This window comes from Bos indicus x Bos taurus, chromosome 11 (genome assembly GCF_003369695.1).
Source record: "Bos indicus x Bos taurus breed Angus x Brahman F1 hybrid chromosome 11, Bos_hybrid_MaternalHap_v2.0, whole genome shotgun sequence".
NCBI classification, from domain to species: domain Eukaryota; kingdom Metazoa; phylum Chordata; class Mammalia; order Artiodactyla; family Bovidae; genus Bos; species Bos indicus x Bos taurus.
In genome coordinates this window covers 95,209,501-95,224,535 of record NC_040086.1, presented here as the reverse complement: position 1 = coordinate 95,224,535, position 15,035 = coordinate 95,209,501, and the positions used below count along the sequence as shown (strand labels likewise).

The 15,035-nt window shown below is 42.1% G+C and overlaps 1 protein-coding gene across 1 annotated transcript in view; it reads left to right on the top strand.

Moving 5' to 3' along the window:
• Nucleotides 1–1,087: 1,087 nt before the first annotated feature.
• The window catches only part of PPP6C (protein phosphatase 6 catalytic subunit), a 43,774-nt gene continuing 29,826 nt past the window's right edge, over nucleotides 1,088–15,035 (top strand). Inside the window, exon 1 of the mRNA XM_027556259.1 lies at nucleotides 1,088–1,371. Coding sequence (XP_027412060.1) covers nucleotides 1,297–1,371 — 75 coding nt within the window. The 5' untranslated portion in view covers nucleotides 1,088–1,296. The remainder of the gene's footprint in view (nucleotides 1,372–15,035) is intronic.

Genomic DNA, 15,035 nt, shown 5'->3' with positions numbered 1-15,035 from the left:
CTCTGCTCAAAAGTCTGCAATAATTCCTCATTGCATGAAAAGTAAAAAATCAGTGTTCTTTTCTCTCATCTCCTCTCCCACTCCTCTCACCTTGATCCAACCACACTAATCTTGCCATTTTCCTAAGATTCTAGACATGCTTTTTTTTTATCGTAGAGTCTCTGCATCAGCTGTCTTTGTAATTTTTCTCAAGTAACTACAGAGCTATCTCCTCTGCTTCTTTGTTGGTTCCTAAACATTCATCACTACATCTCCTTTACTCTGCTGTGTTCTTTTTTCCCCCTAGCAGTTACCACTTTCTAATATACTCTACAGTTATTTACTATAGTTATTGTTCTGCCTCCTTTACTAGAATATAGATACATGATGAGAGGATATCTTTTTCTATTTTGTTTGCTGGATACCCCAGGCACCTACAGGGTACCTAGCACATAAGAAGGGTTAATAGCTGTTGAGTGAAGAAATGTTGAAGGTGTACTAAGTGCCAGGTCCTGATTTAGGTGCTGAGGCTACAATAAAGAAACTCTCAGCCCTCGTGGGCCACGCAGACCTATTCCAGTCTTGGCTCTCCCGCCTATCCCTGTGAGAGCTGGACAAGTTACGTAACCTCTCCGAGCCTTCCTTTCCTATCAAGTGTTATGAAGATTAGACAGAAAAACAGCATCTGTATAGCATTTGGCATAAGAAGAGTTTAAACATTTGTTTCCTTTCTTTCCAGACTAGAAAGTTGGTAGCCTGACATCTCTGCCAAAGGTTTATTTAGGCAAGGTTTTCATACTGCCTTGGCAACCGTGCAAACAGGTTACTCTCTGGCCAGGCTTACCCGATTTTTAATTGAAGATATTCTGGCGAAGAGAATGCTTAAAAGCGTAGGAATGAGAAACCAGGGAATGGCTAACGTCACCTGCTTCGCCGTTTTGCATCGTTAAAGCCCCCCTGGGTCCCCAAAGAGGTGAAAGTCAAGACGAAGAGAAGGAAAGGAAAAGAGGACCAGCTAGCCACTACAGAAAACTACAAATCCCAGCACTCCCTGCGGCAGATAACTACGGGTCTCAGCGGGTTCCTAACCCCGGACCCAGGGGGCCTCTGGGGGGGCCTGCAGCCTGGGTTCAGCGGGAGAGGGCGTGGGGCGTGTCGAGGCAGTGGGGAAAATCGGGTCAAGCTTGACGCCGCTGCGCAGACGCCTCTCACGGGCCGGACGTGACGTAGGGAGGGTTCCGGCTTCGGCCTCCGCCGCTGCCGCTGCTAGTACCGCCGCGGATACCGCCGCCGCCGTCGGGGCTTCTTACTTCTAAAATGGCGCCCCTGGACTTGGACAAGTACGTGGAGATAGCGCGGCTATGCAAATACCTACCGGAGAACGACTTGAAGGTAAGCCCGGCCGAGGCGGGAGCGCTGCTTTCGGGGCTCGCCCCTTCCGGCAGTGGGGCGCCCGCTGGCCCGCCCTTCCTCTCCGCGGGACCCCCCGGCGGCATCTCGTCCCATTAGGGTGGAGGGCCTAACGCGATGTGAGGAGACCGGGTCCGACTTGGTGTCACGCGGGGGGCGGGAGGAGCCCGAGACCTCCCGAATGCTGTCCCGGTCCTTTCGGCGGGGATCCCGAGGGATGTCGCGGCCTCTGCCCCCGGGTTTCCCCCTCAGCCCTCACGGCTTTGCTTGCAAGGCACCTCTTCTTTTACCCCGATTTCGGCTCTCGCGCCCCGGGGTCATCCACTCCGGGGGCGGTGACGGGAGCGCGGGGTGGCCGGCGTCTGACAGGAGATGTCGCCGGCTCCCGGAACGCAGCCCCAGTGTGTTCAGGGACCTGAGGAATGGGTATGGGAAGGGGCAGGTGGGGGACCGGACGGTCTGGTGGTGATGCGAGAACGTCAAGTCGTCCCTCTTTCCCGGGAGCTTCTCCCAGTTACTTTCTGAGAGTGTTGGTTTTCTCCTGATAATTCCAATATGAACCCGTTTTCGAGTACATCGTTGGGCTATAGTTTAAGTGGATAAAGTAGGGGGCTGTCAATAAATACAAATACTTTTCTGTCAAGTCCACCCTCCCCCGAAATCTCTTCTTAGCTCAAGATTGCATTTTCTGAGTTTTCCAAGGGAGGAGAGTTGTTCCTTGTACTGCTGAGTCCAAGTAACAGTAAACCTCTGTTTGAGTAAAGGAATGAGTATAAGAATAAAGGAATGTAAGTCTTTGGGCTACTGCTCTTTTTGACAAGTGTTTCTTTGCGTTTGTTAAAACCACTTCTTAAGCGACTAGCAGTTTTTAGCCGTTCCTGCTAGTGCCTGTTTTTTTGTTCATTTAAGTTGATTTGTTGTGTGCTAAGTGGGTAAACTGTTGATAATTTTGAGTTCATTTTATTCTTTAAGCTGTGAGTTTAAAGCAGTTTATCTTTGTGAGTTTTCTTCTCTTAAGGAAGATACTACTTTTTTTTTTTCATCTTTTGGTACAGGAGAGTTGAACGTCTGTTAACAGTATGCAAAATGCTTGAGGCCACAGGAGCTGTTGTGAATATAACTTATTTGTACTTAGATGTTAATTATATGTGCTATTTGATAGGGATGTCATTCTTGTCCATTTCCCCCTTTTTTAGCAGGATAATTTAATTAAAACAGGGACAAAGCCAGTAATAATAAAAATTAACTTTTATGCTCTTTTTTTAAAAAAGTTAGTTTTATTTATTTGTTTGGCTGTGTCATGTCTTAGTTGCAGCATGTGGGGTCTTTAGTCGTGGCATACAAACTGCTAGTTGTGGCATGTGGATCTAGTTCCTTGACCAGGGATTGAACCCAGGCCTCCTGCATTGGGTGCCACTGGATTACTAGGGAAGTCCCTAACTTTCATGCTCTTATGACAGTAGTTTTGAAGCTTCTTTCCGCTGTATGACTTTTTAGGAAACAGGAATTTTCCTAAGAAGAAAAAAAAAAAGGAAAAACAAAGCAAAACATTGCAACCCAGTTCGTTAGAAAACTAACCAGTTGTCTTTTAGTAGCATTGTTGATTCCATTGGCGAAGTTGACTTTTGCATGTCCGTGAGATGAAGTGGCGTTTTCTGTTCTTTAGCAGTTTTAACCTTTATGTTTATAATGAGTAAGGTGTTGCTTATTATGAAACATATCTTGATCTTGGGTATTGAAATGATAGGAAAGATAGGTCAGCTGAATTTTCTTTAGACCTCTTAGTTTTATAAACATCAGATTTCCTTCCTAGCCTAAAATAATGTATTTGTTAAACCATTTCATTTCCCTTTGAAGCACAATGGGACTGTACTTAGCGTGTATCTGTTTCCTAGTAAATTCCTCCCCACAATACTAGAAAAAAAAAAGAATTCTAAATTTTTCTATGTAAGTAGAGGCTTTTCTTCTTTGTCTTGAAAATATTTTTATCAGATTAATTTTCTTGTGCTGGATCTCTGGTGTATTTAAAGAAATTTAATTCTGTTTCTCCCTCTTGGCATGAAGTGCAAACTAAAATTAGGTGGGCCAAGAAAGTATTCCAGGAGCATTTCTTCTGAAGCTTTAAAGCCAAAATAAAATATTCTATCAAAGGAAGAAAAGAAATCATTGGGGCCACTTAATGATCATTATGGAAAAGTTTTGTTCTGGTAGGAAAATAGAAATTTACCTTTGTTTTGAATTGACTGGAAGTTGGAGATACTAAATAAAATAATAAATGCATAGGGTGTTCTAGATCTAATCATGATCTCTCCGTATCTACCTTGGAAGTGGTCAGATCACTAGTCCTGGATCAAAAGTACATAACTGTTTTAAGAAATAAGGATGATACGTGAAAGTGTGCGGACCACAGGGTAAGCTTTCTTAAAAAAAGAGTTCATGTGATTCTCACCCACTATAAAGATTTCAGAGAGGATCATAGAAGACACAGATTTCATATCTGGCCAAGTGGAAGAAGGAATGATAACAGACAGGCTTACCGAATACTTACACTTAAATATTTTGGCATGAGAAAGGATCTGTAAAGTGGAGATTGTCTGATCTCTCTGACAGTTCTTAAAAGTGCCATGTAAGTAAAGAAATGGCACACCCAGTTGACATTCAGTTCTTTCTTTTTTTACTGAAGATCTGAAGACGATTTCTGTAGTCGGGGTTGGGAGAATCCTAGTGTCTGCGTCAGACATACAACGCAGAAATAGTAACCATGTCTATGGATTAATAATTTAATGCAATCTTTTTTGGAGCTCACTTTTATGTTTACTCTGAGCCATCTGTTTTTCATGTAAGACCACCTGCTCTGCAAAGGTGTACCTCTGTTTGAAATGCCTCTATAAAGCCTCAGAGAATCCTCCCTTGCTTTTTTCTGAGATTTGATGGAGAACCTTTTGCACCTCCTTGTGTCGGCCTCTGTCTAATTTAATAGATTCTCATATGTGGTAGTCATGATCCTTCAAGGCCTGAAGCCTGTTAGTCTTGCCACTCACCTTATTGCCTGTCTTATTGATCATTCTGTTTACCTGAGTTATTTGGTTTTGCATATTATCTTTTCAGGTATTGCAAGGAAAACTGAACGCAGTACAGCAGTTAGGGATAGACCATGGCTTTGTATAGGGCTAAAATAGTGTTTTCAAGACCTTTTCTGATAATGCTTGGCATTTTGTCTTGTCTTTTTGGTCATAGAATCACATTCTCTCAGATCTTCTGAAAATAGTCTGTAGTAGTGCTGTCTAATAGAAAGAAAATGCTCATAAATGTGAGTGTCAAATTATATTTACATTTTTATTATTTTATTTTTTTTTTTTACTTTTATTTTTAAACTTTACATAATTGTATTAGTTTTGCCAAATTTATTTACATTTTTAAAAGTAAAAACATACAGGTGAAATCCATTTTTAGTAGTATTTTATTTAATGCAATTTCAACATGTAATTAATATAAAATAACTAGTGTAATATCTTGTCTTTTTTGTATTAAATCTATGAAATGTGATGTACATTTTACATTTATGTTAGTAACACATCCCAATTTGGATCAGCCACACTTTAGGTGCTCAGTAGCTACATGTGGCAGTAGGTTTCCTATGGGACAGTGCACGCTGCTAATGACTCCCCAGCCCCTTTTCTAGAATTTCAGAACTGAGAATCAGTGTTTACCTAGTTCTGTATCCTCACTTCGCTGACGGGAAACTGAGCTTTGTAGAGTTCATGATCTGCCTGAGGCTGTCCAACTAATAAGGAATTAAGTTTGAAAGCCTCTTTGTGCAGAGCTCTTTCTGATATAGTTAATAACCTTTTTAGGGTGGCAAGTAGCATATTTTTCTAAATACTGTATGTCTTCCACTTCATCACCTTCTTTTACTTTCCATTCTGAGCACATTGGAGTACTCTCTTCTGACTATGTGCCTCGTACTTCCCTGCATCTTTGCGTCTGCTGAGTCTCTTTCTTTCACCTACTTACTTAATACTTACATGGCAGAGATGTTAAATTATTTAATATTGTGTAAGTTGGGTATTAACATTTGCCCCATTTTACAGACAGGTAACTCAAACAACAGACAAATTAAGTAACTTTTCAAGTCATATAGCTAGTAATAAGTAAGTGGAGAAGCTGGGATGCAAACCTAGGGAGTCTGGCACTAGGGTTCACATCCATAACTACCACTTATGCTTCCTTTATACAACACCCTTTATGCCCCTTTGTTTTATTTTGAAAAATATTCATTGTTTTGGTCTCATCACGTGGCTTGTGGCATCTTAGTTCCCTCACCGGAGGCTGAACCAGGTCCACAGCATGCGAGAGCCGAGTCCCAGCCGCTGGACTGCCAGGGAGTTCCCCTCCATGCCCCTTTTTAGCTCTAGCTCACATGTCACTTTCTCCATGCAGGGCTCTTGGATTCCGCAGTCAGAATGATTAGTAATGGTTAGAATTTACACAGCTACTTAATTTTCAGAGCACCGTTCTGTCCATTCTACCACTGTGATAGAACAGATATCAGAGCCAGGACTTGATAAGGTTTACGTGATTTTTGCCCTAGTGAGTCAGCAGAGTACATATCTGAATTTATTTGCTATTAAAAATTTCCATTCTCGAATTTCCTGGCTCAGTGCTTTCACTGCCAGGGTCTGGGTTCAGTCCCTGGTTGGGGAACTAAGATCCTGCAAGACACTTGAGATCCTGCAAGACACTTGGCAAGGCCAGAAAAAAGAAATTCCATTCTTTTTCTATACTGACCTTTGCCCCATAGCACTTTCTGTTCCATTTTACTACCATTTATATGGTTCTTTCTTGTATGATGGTAAGTATACCTGTCTTCACCATTAGATTACCAGCTTTATGAAGGGCCAGGATCCTATCTTGTTTATTTTGGTATTCTCTACAGTCTTAAACACTACCTTGTATGTACTGCTTTACAACAAACATTTCTTTAAATGTCCCCTTGTGTCAAATAGTATTCTCTGTGGATTCTTGAGAGAGAATTTGGTACTTCTCAATGTCTTTGAGGGGCTTTCAGTATAGTAAAGGAGGTAGAAGGGTAAACAAGTGATCATTGCAGCGCGTGGTAGCGTTAAAATAGAGAGCTGTTCATCGTATCAGAGAACATAGACGAAGCAGCATCTAACTCTCAAGCACAGATAGTTTCACAAAAGGAGGAGCAATGAGAGAATGAGCCGAGTTTTTTCAGGTAGACAAAACAGGAAGGAAAGAACATGAAGCAGAAGAAATACCGTGTACAGTGGTATAGCTTAATCCCCAAGAACACAACTCGAAGTAGTTTGGTATGGCTGGAGGCGGTGTAGCGAAGACAGGCAGAGGCCACATCTTGGAAGACTAGGCTGATACACGTGGATTTTTATCTTTTAGATGGATAAACACTTCCAAAAGTTTTTTTTTTTTTTTAATATTTGTTTACTTATTTGGCTCTGCTGTGTCTTCGTTGTAGCATATGGGATCTAGTTCCCTGACCAGTGATTGAACCCGGGTCCCCCGCATTGGGAATGCAAAGTCCTAGCCACTGGGCCACCAGGGAAGTCCCTTGAAATGTTTTTATATTTTAATGAAAAACAAATAATCATACTATGACTATGTGCTGTCTTTTAAAAGATGGCTAACTAAAAAAGTAAGTTGAAAGAAAACCGTTTGAAGGATACACTATTGTATACAGTAGGAATGTGACAAAATCAGAGATGATATCTGAATGGAATTTGGGAAACACTGCATAGACAGACAACTTAGAGGAGTGTCCTCGAAAGGTTTTTGAAGGAGACAGTGACAGGTTTTAGAAATATTCTGGCAGCATTGTGGACTTTGGACTGGAATGAGAGAAAAATGTCATCGAAGCAGTAGACCAGGTGACACGAGAGCTTTAGAAGTAAGCCAGTGTCAAGTGGTTGTGGTGTTTAAAAGGACATGAAGAAGGTATAATAGGACCTGTTGACAGAGTATATATCTGGGTTATGAGAGAGGAGTTCAGGGTAATCTCTTAGTTCCTGGCATGGATTACTTAGTAAATACAATACCTGGATTAAGGAATACAAGGGAATTTGGTTTGGGTCGTACTGAACTGGAGATGCTGCCAAGCCAAGACACTGAGTTAGAAATGTTGAGAAGACTGTTGGATCAGTTATGTAGTAGCCATTCATTGATTGCCAAATATGCTGCAGACATTATTCTAATGTATTAAACTCACGAGAAAGGTCTAGATCAATTGTTCCTAATTGGAGGTGATAGTGCCCCCCGCAAGAGGATATTTGGCAATGTCTGAAGACATTTTTAGATTTTCACAGCTGGGGTTGCTGTGGCTATCTAGTGGATGTAGGGGCCAGATGTTGCTCAGTCAGTCACTCAGTCATGTCCGACTCTTTGCAACCCCATGGGACTGCAGCACGCCAGGCTTTCCTGTCCATCACCCACTCCCTGGAGCTTGCTCAAACTCATGTCCATTGAGTCGGTGATGCCATCCAACCATCTCATCTTCTGTCGTCCCCTTCTCCTCCTGCACTCAATCTTTCCCAGCATCAGGGTCTTTTCCAGTGAGTCAGTTCTTCACATCAGGGGGCCAGAGTATTGGAGGTTCAGCTTCAGTATCAGCCCTTCCAATGAATATTCAGGATTGATTTCCTTGAGGATTGACTGGTTTGATCTCCTTGCTGTCTAAGGGACTCAAGTGTCTTCTCTAACACCATGGTTCAAAAGCATCAATTCTTCTGCGATCAGCTTTCTTTATAGTCCACCTCTCACATCCATACATGACTACTGGGAAAATCATAGTTTTGACTAGATGTATCTTTGTCTAGTCAAGGCTATGGTTTTTCCTGTGGTCATGTATGGATGTGAGAGTTGGACTGTGAAGAAGGCTGAGTGCCGAAGAATTGATGCTTTTGAACTGTGGTGTTGGAGAAGACTCTTGAGAGTCCCTTGGACTGCAAGGAGATCCAACCAGTCCATTCTGAAGGAGATCAGTCCTGGGATTTCTTTGGAAGGAATGATGCTAAAGCTGAAACTCCAGTACTTTGGCCACTTCATGCAAAGAGTTGACTCATTGGAAAAGACTCTGATGCTGGGAGGGATTGGGGGCAGGAGAAGGGGACGACAGAGGATGAGATGGCTGGATGGCATCACTGACTCGATGGACATGAGTCTCAGTGAACTCCAGGAGTTGGTGATGGACAAGGAGGCCTGGTGTGCTGCGATTCATGGGGTCGCGAAGAGTCGGACACGACTGAGTGACTGATCTGATCTGATCTTTGTCGGCAGAGTAGTGTCTCTGCTTTTTAATATGCTGTCTAGGTTGGTCATAGCTTTTCTTCCAAGGAGCAAGCGTTTTTTAACTTCATGGCTGCAGTCACTATCTGCAGTGATTTTAGAGCCCAAGAAAAAGTCTGTCACTGTTTCCATTGTTTCCCCATCTATTTGCCATGAAGTTATGGGACTGGATGGCATGATCTTTGTTTTTTGAATGTTGAGTTTTAAGCCAACTTTTTCACTCTCCTCTTGCACTTTCATCAAGAGGCTCTTCAATTCCTCTTCACTTTCTGTCATAAGGGTGGTGTCATCTGCATATCTGAGGTTATTGATATTTCTCCCGCAGTCTTGATTCTAGCATGTACTTCATTCAGCCTGGCATTTTACATGATGTATTCTGCATATAAGTTGAATAAGCAGTGACAGTATACAGCCTTGATGTACTCCTTTCCCAATTTGGAACCAGTCTGTTGTTCCATGTCCAGTTCTAACTGTTGCTTCTTGACCTGCATACAGATTTCTCAGGAGGCAGTTAAGGTGGTCTGGTATTCCCATCTCTTTAATTTTCCACAGTTTGTTGTGATCTACACAGTCAAAGACTTTAGCATCATCAATGAAGCAGAAGTAGATGTTTTTCTGGAATTCTCTTGCTCTTTTGATGATCCAACGGATGTTGGCAATTTGATCGTTAGTTCCTTTGCCTTTTCTAAATCCAGCTTGAAAATCTGGAAGTTCTTGGTTCATGTCCTGTTGAAGCATAGCTTGGAGAATTTTGAGCATTACTTTGCTAGCATGTGAAATGAGTGCAGTTGTGTGGTAGTTTGAGCATTCTTTGCATTGCCTTTCTTTGGGATTGGAATGAAAACTGACCTTTTCTAGTCCTGTGTCCACTGCTGAGTTTTCCAAATTTGCTGGTGTACTAAGTACAGCACTTTCACAGCATCATCTTTTAGGATTTGAAACAACTCAACTGGAATTCCATCATCTCTACTAGTTTTGTTCGTAGTGATGCTTCCTAAGGCCCTCTTGACTTCGCATTCCAGGATGTCTGGCTCTAGGTGAGTGATCACACCATCATGGTTATCTGGGTCATTAAGATCATTTTTATATAGTTTTTCTGTGTATTCCTGCCACCTCTTCTTAATATCTTCTGCTTCTGGTAGCTCCATATCGTTTCTGTCCTTTATTGTGCCCATCTTTGCATGAAATGTTCCATTGGTATCTAATTTTCTTGAAGAGATCTGTAGTCTTTCCCATTCTATTGTTTTCCTCTGTTCTTTGCATTGATGACTGAAGAAGGCTTGCTTTCTTTCTTTTTTTTTTTTTTGAGGGAGGCTTTCCTATCTTGCTATCCTTGCTATTCTTTGGAACTCTGCGTTCAGATGGGTGTATCTTTCCTTTTCTCCTTTGCCTTTTGCTTCTCTTCTTTTCTCAGCTATTTGTAAGGCCTCGTCAGACAACCATTTTACCTTTTTGCATTTCTTTTTCTTGGGGATGGTTTTGATCACAGCCTCCTGTACAAAGTCATGAACCTTTGTCCATAGTTCTTCAGGCAGTCTATCAGCTCTAATTCCTTGAATCTATTTGTCACTTCCACTCTATATTCATAAGGGGTTTGATTTAACCCCTTTCTTCAATTTAAGTCTGAATTTGGCAATAAGGAGTTCATGATCAGAGCCATAGTCAAGTCCCGGTCTTGTTTTTGCTGACTGTATAGTGCTTCTCCATCTTTGGTTGTAAAGAATATAATCAGTCTGATTTTGGTATTGACCATCTGGTGATGTCCTTGTGTAGAGTAGTCTCTTGTGTTGTTGGAAGAGGGTGTGACCAGTGCTTTCTCTTGGCAAAACTCTGTTAGCCTTTGCCCTGCTTCATTTTATAGTCAAAGGATAAACTTGCCTGGTACTCCCAGTGTCTGTTGACTTCCTACTTTTACATTCTAATCCCCTATAATGAAGAGCACATTGTTTTTTGGTGTTAGTTCTAGAAGGTCTTGTAGGTCTTCATAGAACCAGTCAGCTTCAGCTTTTGGCATTATTAGTTGGGGCATAGACTTGGATTACTGTGATATTGAATGATTTGCCTTGGAAACGAACAGAGAACATTCTGTCATTTTTGAGATTGCACCCAAGCTCTGCATTTTAACTCTTACTGACTGTGAGGGCTACTGCATTTCTTCTAAGGGATTCTTGCCCACAGTAGTAGATATAATGGTCATTTGAATTAAATTCACCCATTCTGGTCCATTTTAGTTCACTGATTCCTAAAATGTTGATGTTCATTCTTGCTATCTTCTGTTTGACCACTTCCAATTTACCTTGATTCATGGACCTAACATTCCAGGTTCCTGTGCAGTGTTGTTCTTTACAGCATCGGACTTTATTTCCGTCACACGTCACATACACATATGGGTGGTGTTTTCGCTTTGGCTCCATCCCTTCAATCTTTCTGGAGTTACTTCTCCACTCTTCTCCAGTAATACATTTGGCATCTACTCATTGGGGGAGTTCATCTTCCAGTGTCATATCTTTTTGCCTTCTCATACTGTTTATGGGGTTCTCAAGGCAAGAATACCAAAGTGGTTTGCCATTCCCTTTTCCAGTGGGCCACATTTTGTCAGAACTCTCCAGCATGGCCCGTCTGTCCTGGGTGGCCCTACGCAGCATGGCAGGACAGCAGACCCCTACAACAAAGAATTACCAGGAGTGCCATGGTTGAGAAACTCTGGTTTTTACTCAAGATACAGATATTTCCTTATGGATTGTAAGAGTGTGGATGTCATTATCATCTTGGATTTCCACTCTTCATTCCCAGTGATTTGTATTCTAGTAGAGACTCTATTCAAAGGCTGTATAAAATATAATCTTAGATTTTTGTTTCTTAAGAAATTTTATAAATCCCAGTATGTGAAAGTAAATAAAGGAAATAGTATGTTTTATATAACAAGATCAGCTAAACAAAGAATTACAAAAATTTAAAACCTACGGTATTTGAGGGAACAGGGGAACAAGCAGAGGATGGAATGGATCTGTAAACAGGTATCTGGAGGAAAAGGTAAAGGAGGGAGAAAAGCTCTGCTAAGAATAGGCCCATGAACCTGTACTTACTACTATTATTAATTTTGGGCCATACCTCACATTATAGGAAACTTTGCTGAGCAGGGATGGAACGTGTGCCCCCTGCAGTGGAAGTGCAGAATCCCAACCACTGGACTTCAGGGAAGTCCCAACCTCTGCTTTTTCAGGGATTAGGAATTAATTAGTCACTGTGGGGAGAAATGGATAGTTTGCCCTAAATTTGGGATAAGATTAAGAATCTTGCCTCAGTGACTGTTTGGGGCAGTAAAAGAGAAACCAGGCTTCCTACAAACCAGGCAGCAAAACAGATCTGTGAGGGACTGTGGAGGAGCTTCTCCCGTGGCAGGGCTGGGCTCTGTGAGGCCACTGTGTGCGTCGTTTACTGACATACGTAAAACTTGTACTGAGATTTCACAGACTACTTATTTTTATGTGTGCTTGACATGAATTTATAAGCTGCTGCTGAACTGGAGAGATGAGAGGCATGGCTTTGGCTTAGAGGCTTAGTGCTCTAAATCCTCGGTTGGGACTGCAGAAGTGGCAGTTACAGGAGACAGCTGTTCCTGTACTCAAGTTCGTGTGCCTGGCCCCGGGTTGGAGATGCTGCCTAAGTGGTTCACATGGTTCCCTGGACACTCACGACTTTTGAGATTGGCAGGGTTTCACAGTGATGCTCTTTAGCTTATGGTCTGCTGTTATTCTCAGATCAGCGCTGGGAGGTATGGGCCGGTCACCAGGGGTGACTTGCAGTTCAGGAGCCACTATGGGTCAGGAGAGCCGTCATATTTGGGTGCAGATTCTGGCACATTCATAATGGGAGCTGTGGAGTCCCTCATGAATCTGTGCTGTGATTAGTTTCAGAATGTTAAATGAGAACTCACTTTGTTCTAAAAAAGATACAGAGTGCTTTACAAAGAAGCATTCAATATAGCAAGAGAAGTTATTTTTAGAATAAGAAAAATGAGACAGAGAAAATAAAGATAGGAACTAGGGGCCAGTTGTAAAAGTAAGAAAAGTACGTGTAAAATAAAAGCTGTGATGATCAAGTTACTTCTTTGAGATTCAGAAAGATGGAAACTGATCAATTAAAAAAATTTACAGAGTCTGTAAGATGATAAAAAATCATCTCAGGGAAATCACGTCTATTCCTGATAGAAGAAGCACAGGGACATTCCTCCGCCAGTCCTCCTTGAAGGCAGCTGTTTAATCACAACATCCTATGCACCTTGTTTATAGTCCCCACAATGACAACCTCAGTAGGGGACTGTTTCCTAGTCCTTTACTGCATACAGGCTGATGGCATGACATTAAAGTACAATTTGGGAAAAAGCAATTGAGGAAGGAAGCAGTGTAAGGCAGGGTGAGGACAGGCCTCTCTAGAGGACAGTCTGGCTTAATTCACCAAGTTGATAAGTAGGCTGGTTTGTTTGGGTAACATCTTAATATCTGCCCTTAAAGGGATGTATGGGTTCCCAGGTGGCTTAGTGGTGTAGAACCTGCCTGCCAAGGCAGGAGACATGGGTTCGATCCCTGAGTCAGGAAGATCCCTTGGAGAAGGAAATGGCAAGTTGCTCCAGTATTCTTTTCTCGGGAATCCCATGGACAGAGGAACCTGGCAGGCTACAGTCCATGGGGTTGTGAAGAGTGGGACAACAACAACAAACGCTGTATTACGTGTGGGCTTTGACCTTCACTGTTGAAAGTTAGGCCTGTTCTTAAAAGATGTGAAACCTGAAAGAGAGACTCGGTGGGACAAGTGCCTGAGAACGTCCTGGCAACAAACAGAAAACTCTGCCCACTCTTGTACAAATTACAGCAAAACAGTTCTGCAGGTACCTTGGTGGAATTCCCTTTGAGGAGGCTTGGTGAGTGTACCTGAAAAAAATCGCAAATACTGAGTAAGGCATTAGATCTAAGAAAGGTGGGTGAGTTCCTGAGATGTTTTCTTTTAAAAATTGTATAGTTTCAGTATAAAACTCTTAGAGGAAAACATAGGCAGAACACTCAGTGACCTAAATCAAAGTAAGATCCTCTATGACCCACCTCCTAGAGTAATGAAAATAAAAACAAAAGTAAACAAGTGCGACCTGATTAAACTTAAAAGCTTTTGCATAGCAAAGGAAACTATAAGCAAAGTGAAAAGACAACCCTTAGAATGGGAGAAACTAACAGCAAGTGAAACAACTGACAAAGGATTCATTTCTAAAATATACAGGCAGCTCATACAACTCAATACCAGAAAAACAAACAACCCAGTCAAAAAGTCAAAAAAGACCTAAACAGACATTTCTCCAAAGAAGACATACAGATGATTAACAAACACATAAAAAGATGTTCAACATCGTTCATTATTCAGATCAGATCAGATCAAATCAGTCGCTCAGTCATGTCCGACTCTTTGCAACCCCATGAATCGCAGCACGCCAGGCCTCCCTGTCCATCACCAACTCCCGGAGTTCACTGAGACTCAGGTCCATCGAGTCAGTGATGCCATCCAGCCATCTCATCCTCTGTCGTCCCCTTCTCCTCCTGCCCCTAGTCCCTCCCAGCATCAGAGTCTTTTCCAATGAGTCAACTCTTCGCATGAGGTGGCCAAAGTACTGGAGTTTCAGCTTCAGCATCATTCCTTCCAAAGAAATCCCAGGACTGATCTCCTTCAGAATGGACTGGCTGGATCTCCTTGCAGTCCAAGGGACTCTCAAGAGTCTTCTCCAACACCACAGTTCAAAAGCATCAATTCTTCGGCACTCAGCCTTCTTCACAGTCCAACTCTCACATCCATACATGACCACAGGAAAAACCATAGCCTTGACTAGATGGACCTTTGTTGGCAAAGTAATGTCTCTGCTTTTCAATATGCTATCTAGGTTGGTCATAACTTTTCTTCCAAGAAGTAAGGATCTTTTAATTTCATGGCTGCAGTCACCATCTGCAGTGATTTTGGAGCCCAGAAAAATAAAGTCTGACACTATTTCCACTGTTTCCCCATCTATTTCCCATGAAGTGATGGGACTAGATGCCATGATCTTCGTTTTCTGAATGTTGAGCTTTAAGCCAGGTTTTTCACTCTCCACTTTCACTTTCATCAAGAAGCTTTTTAGTTCCTCTTCACTTTCTGCCATAAGGGTGGTGTCATCTGCATATCTGAGGTTATTGATATTTCTCCCGGCAATCTTGATTCCAGCTTGTGCTTCTTCCAGCCCGGCATTTCTCATGATGTATTCTGCATATAAGTTAAATAAGCAGGGTGACAATATACAGCCTTGACGT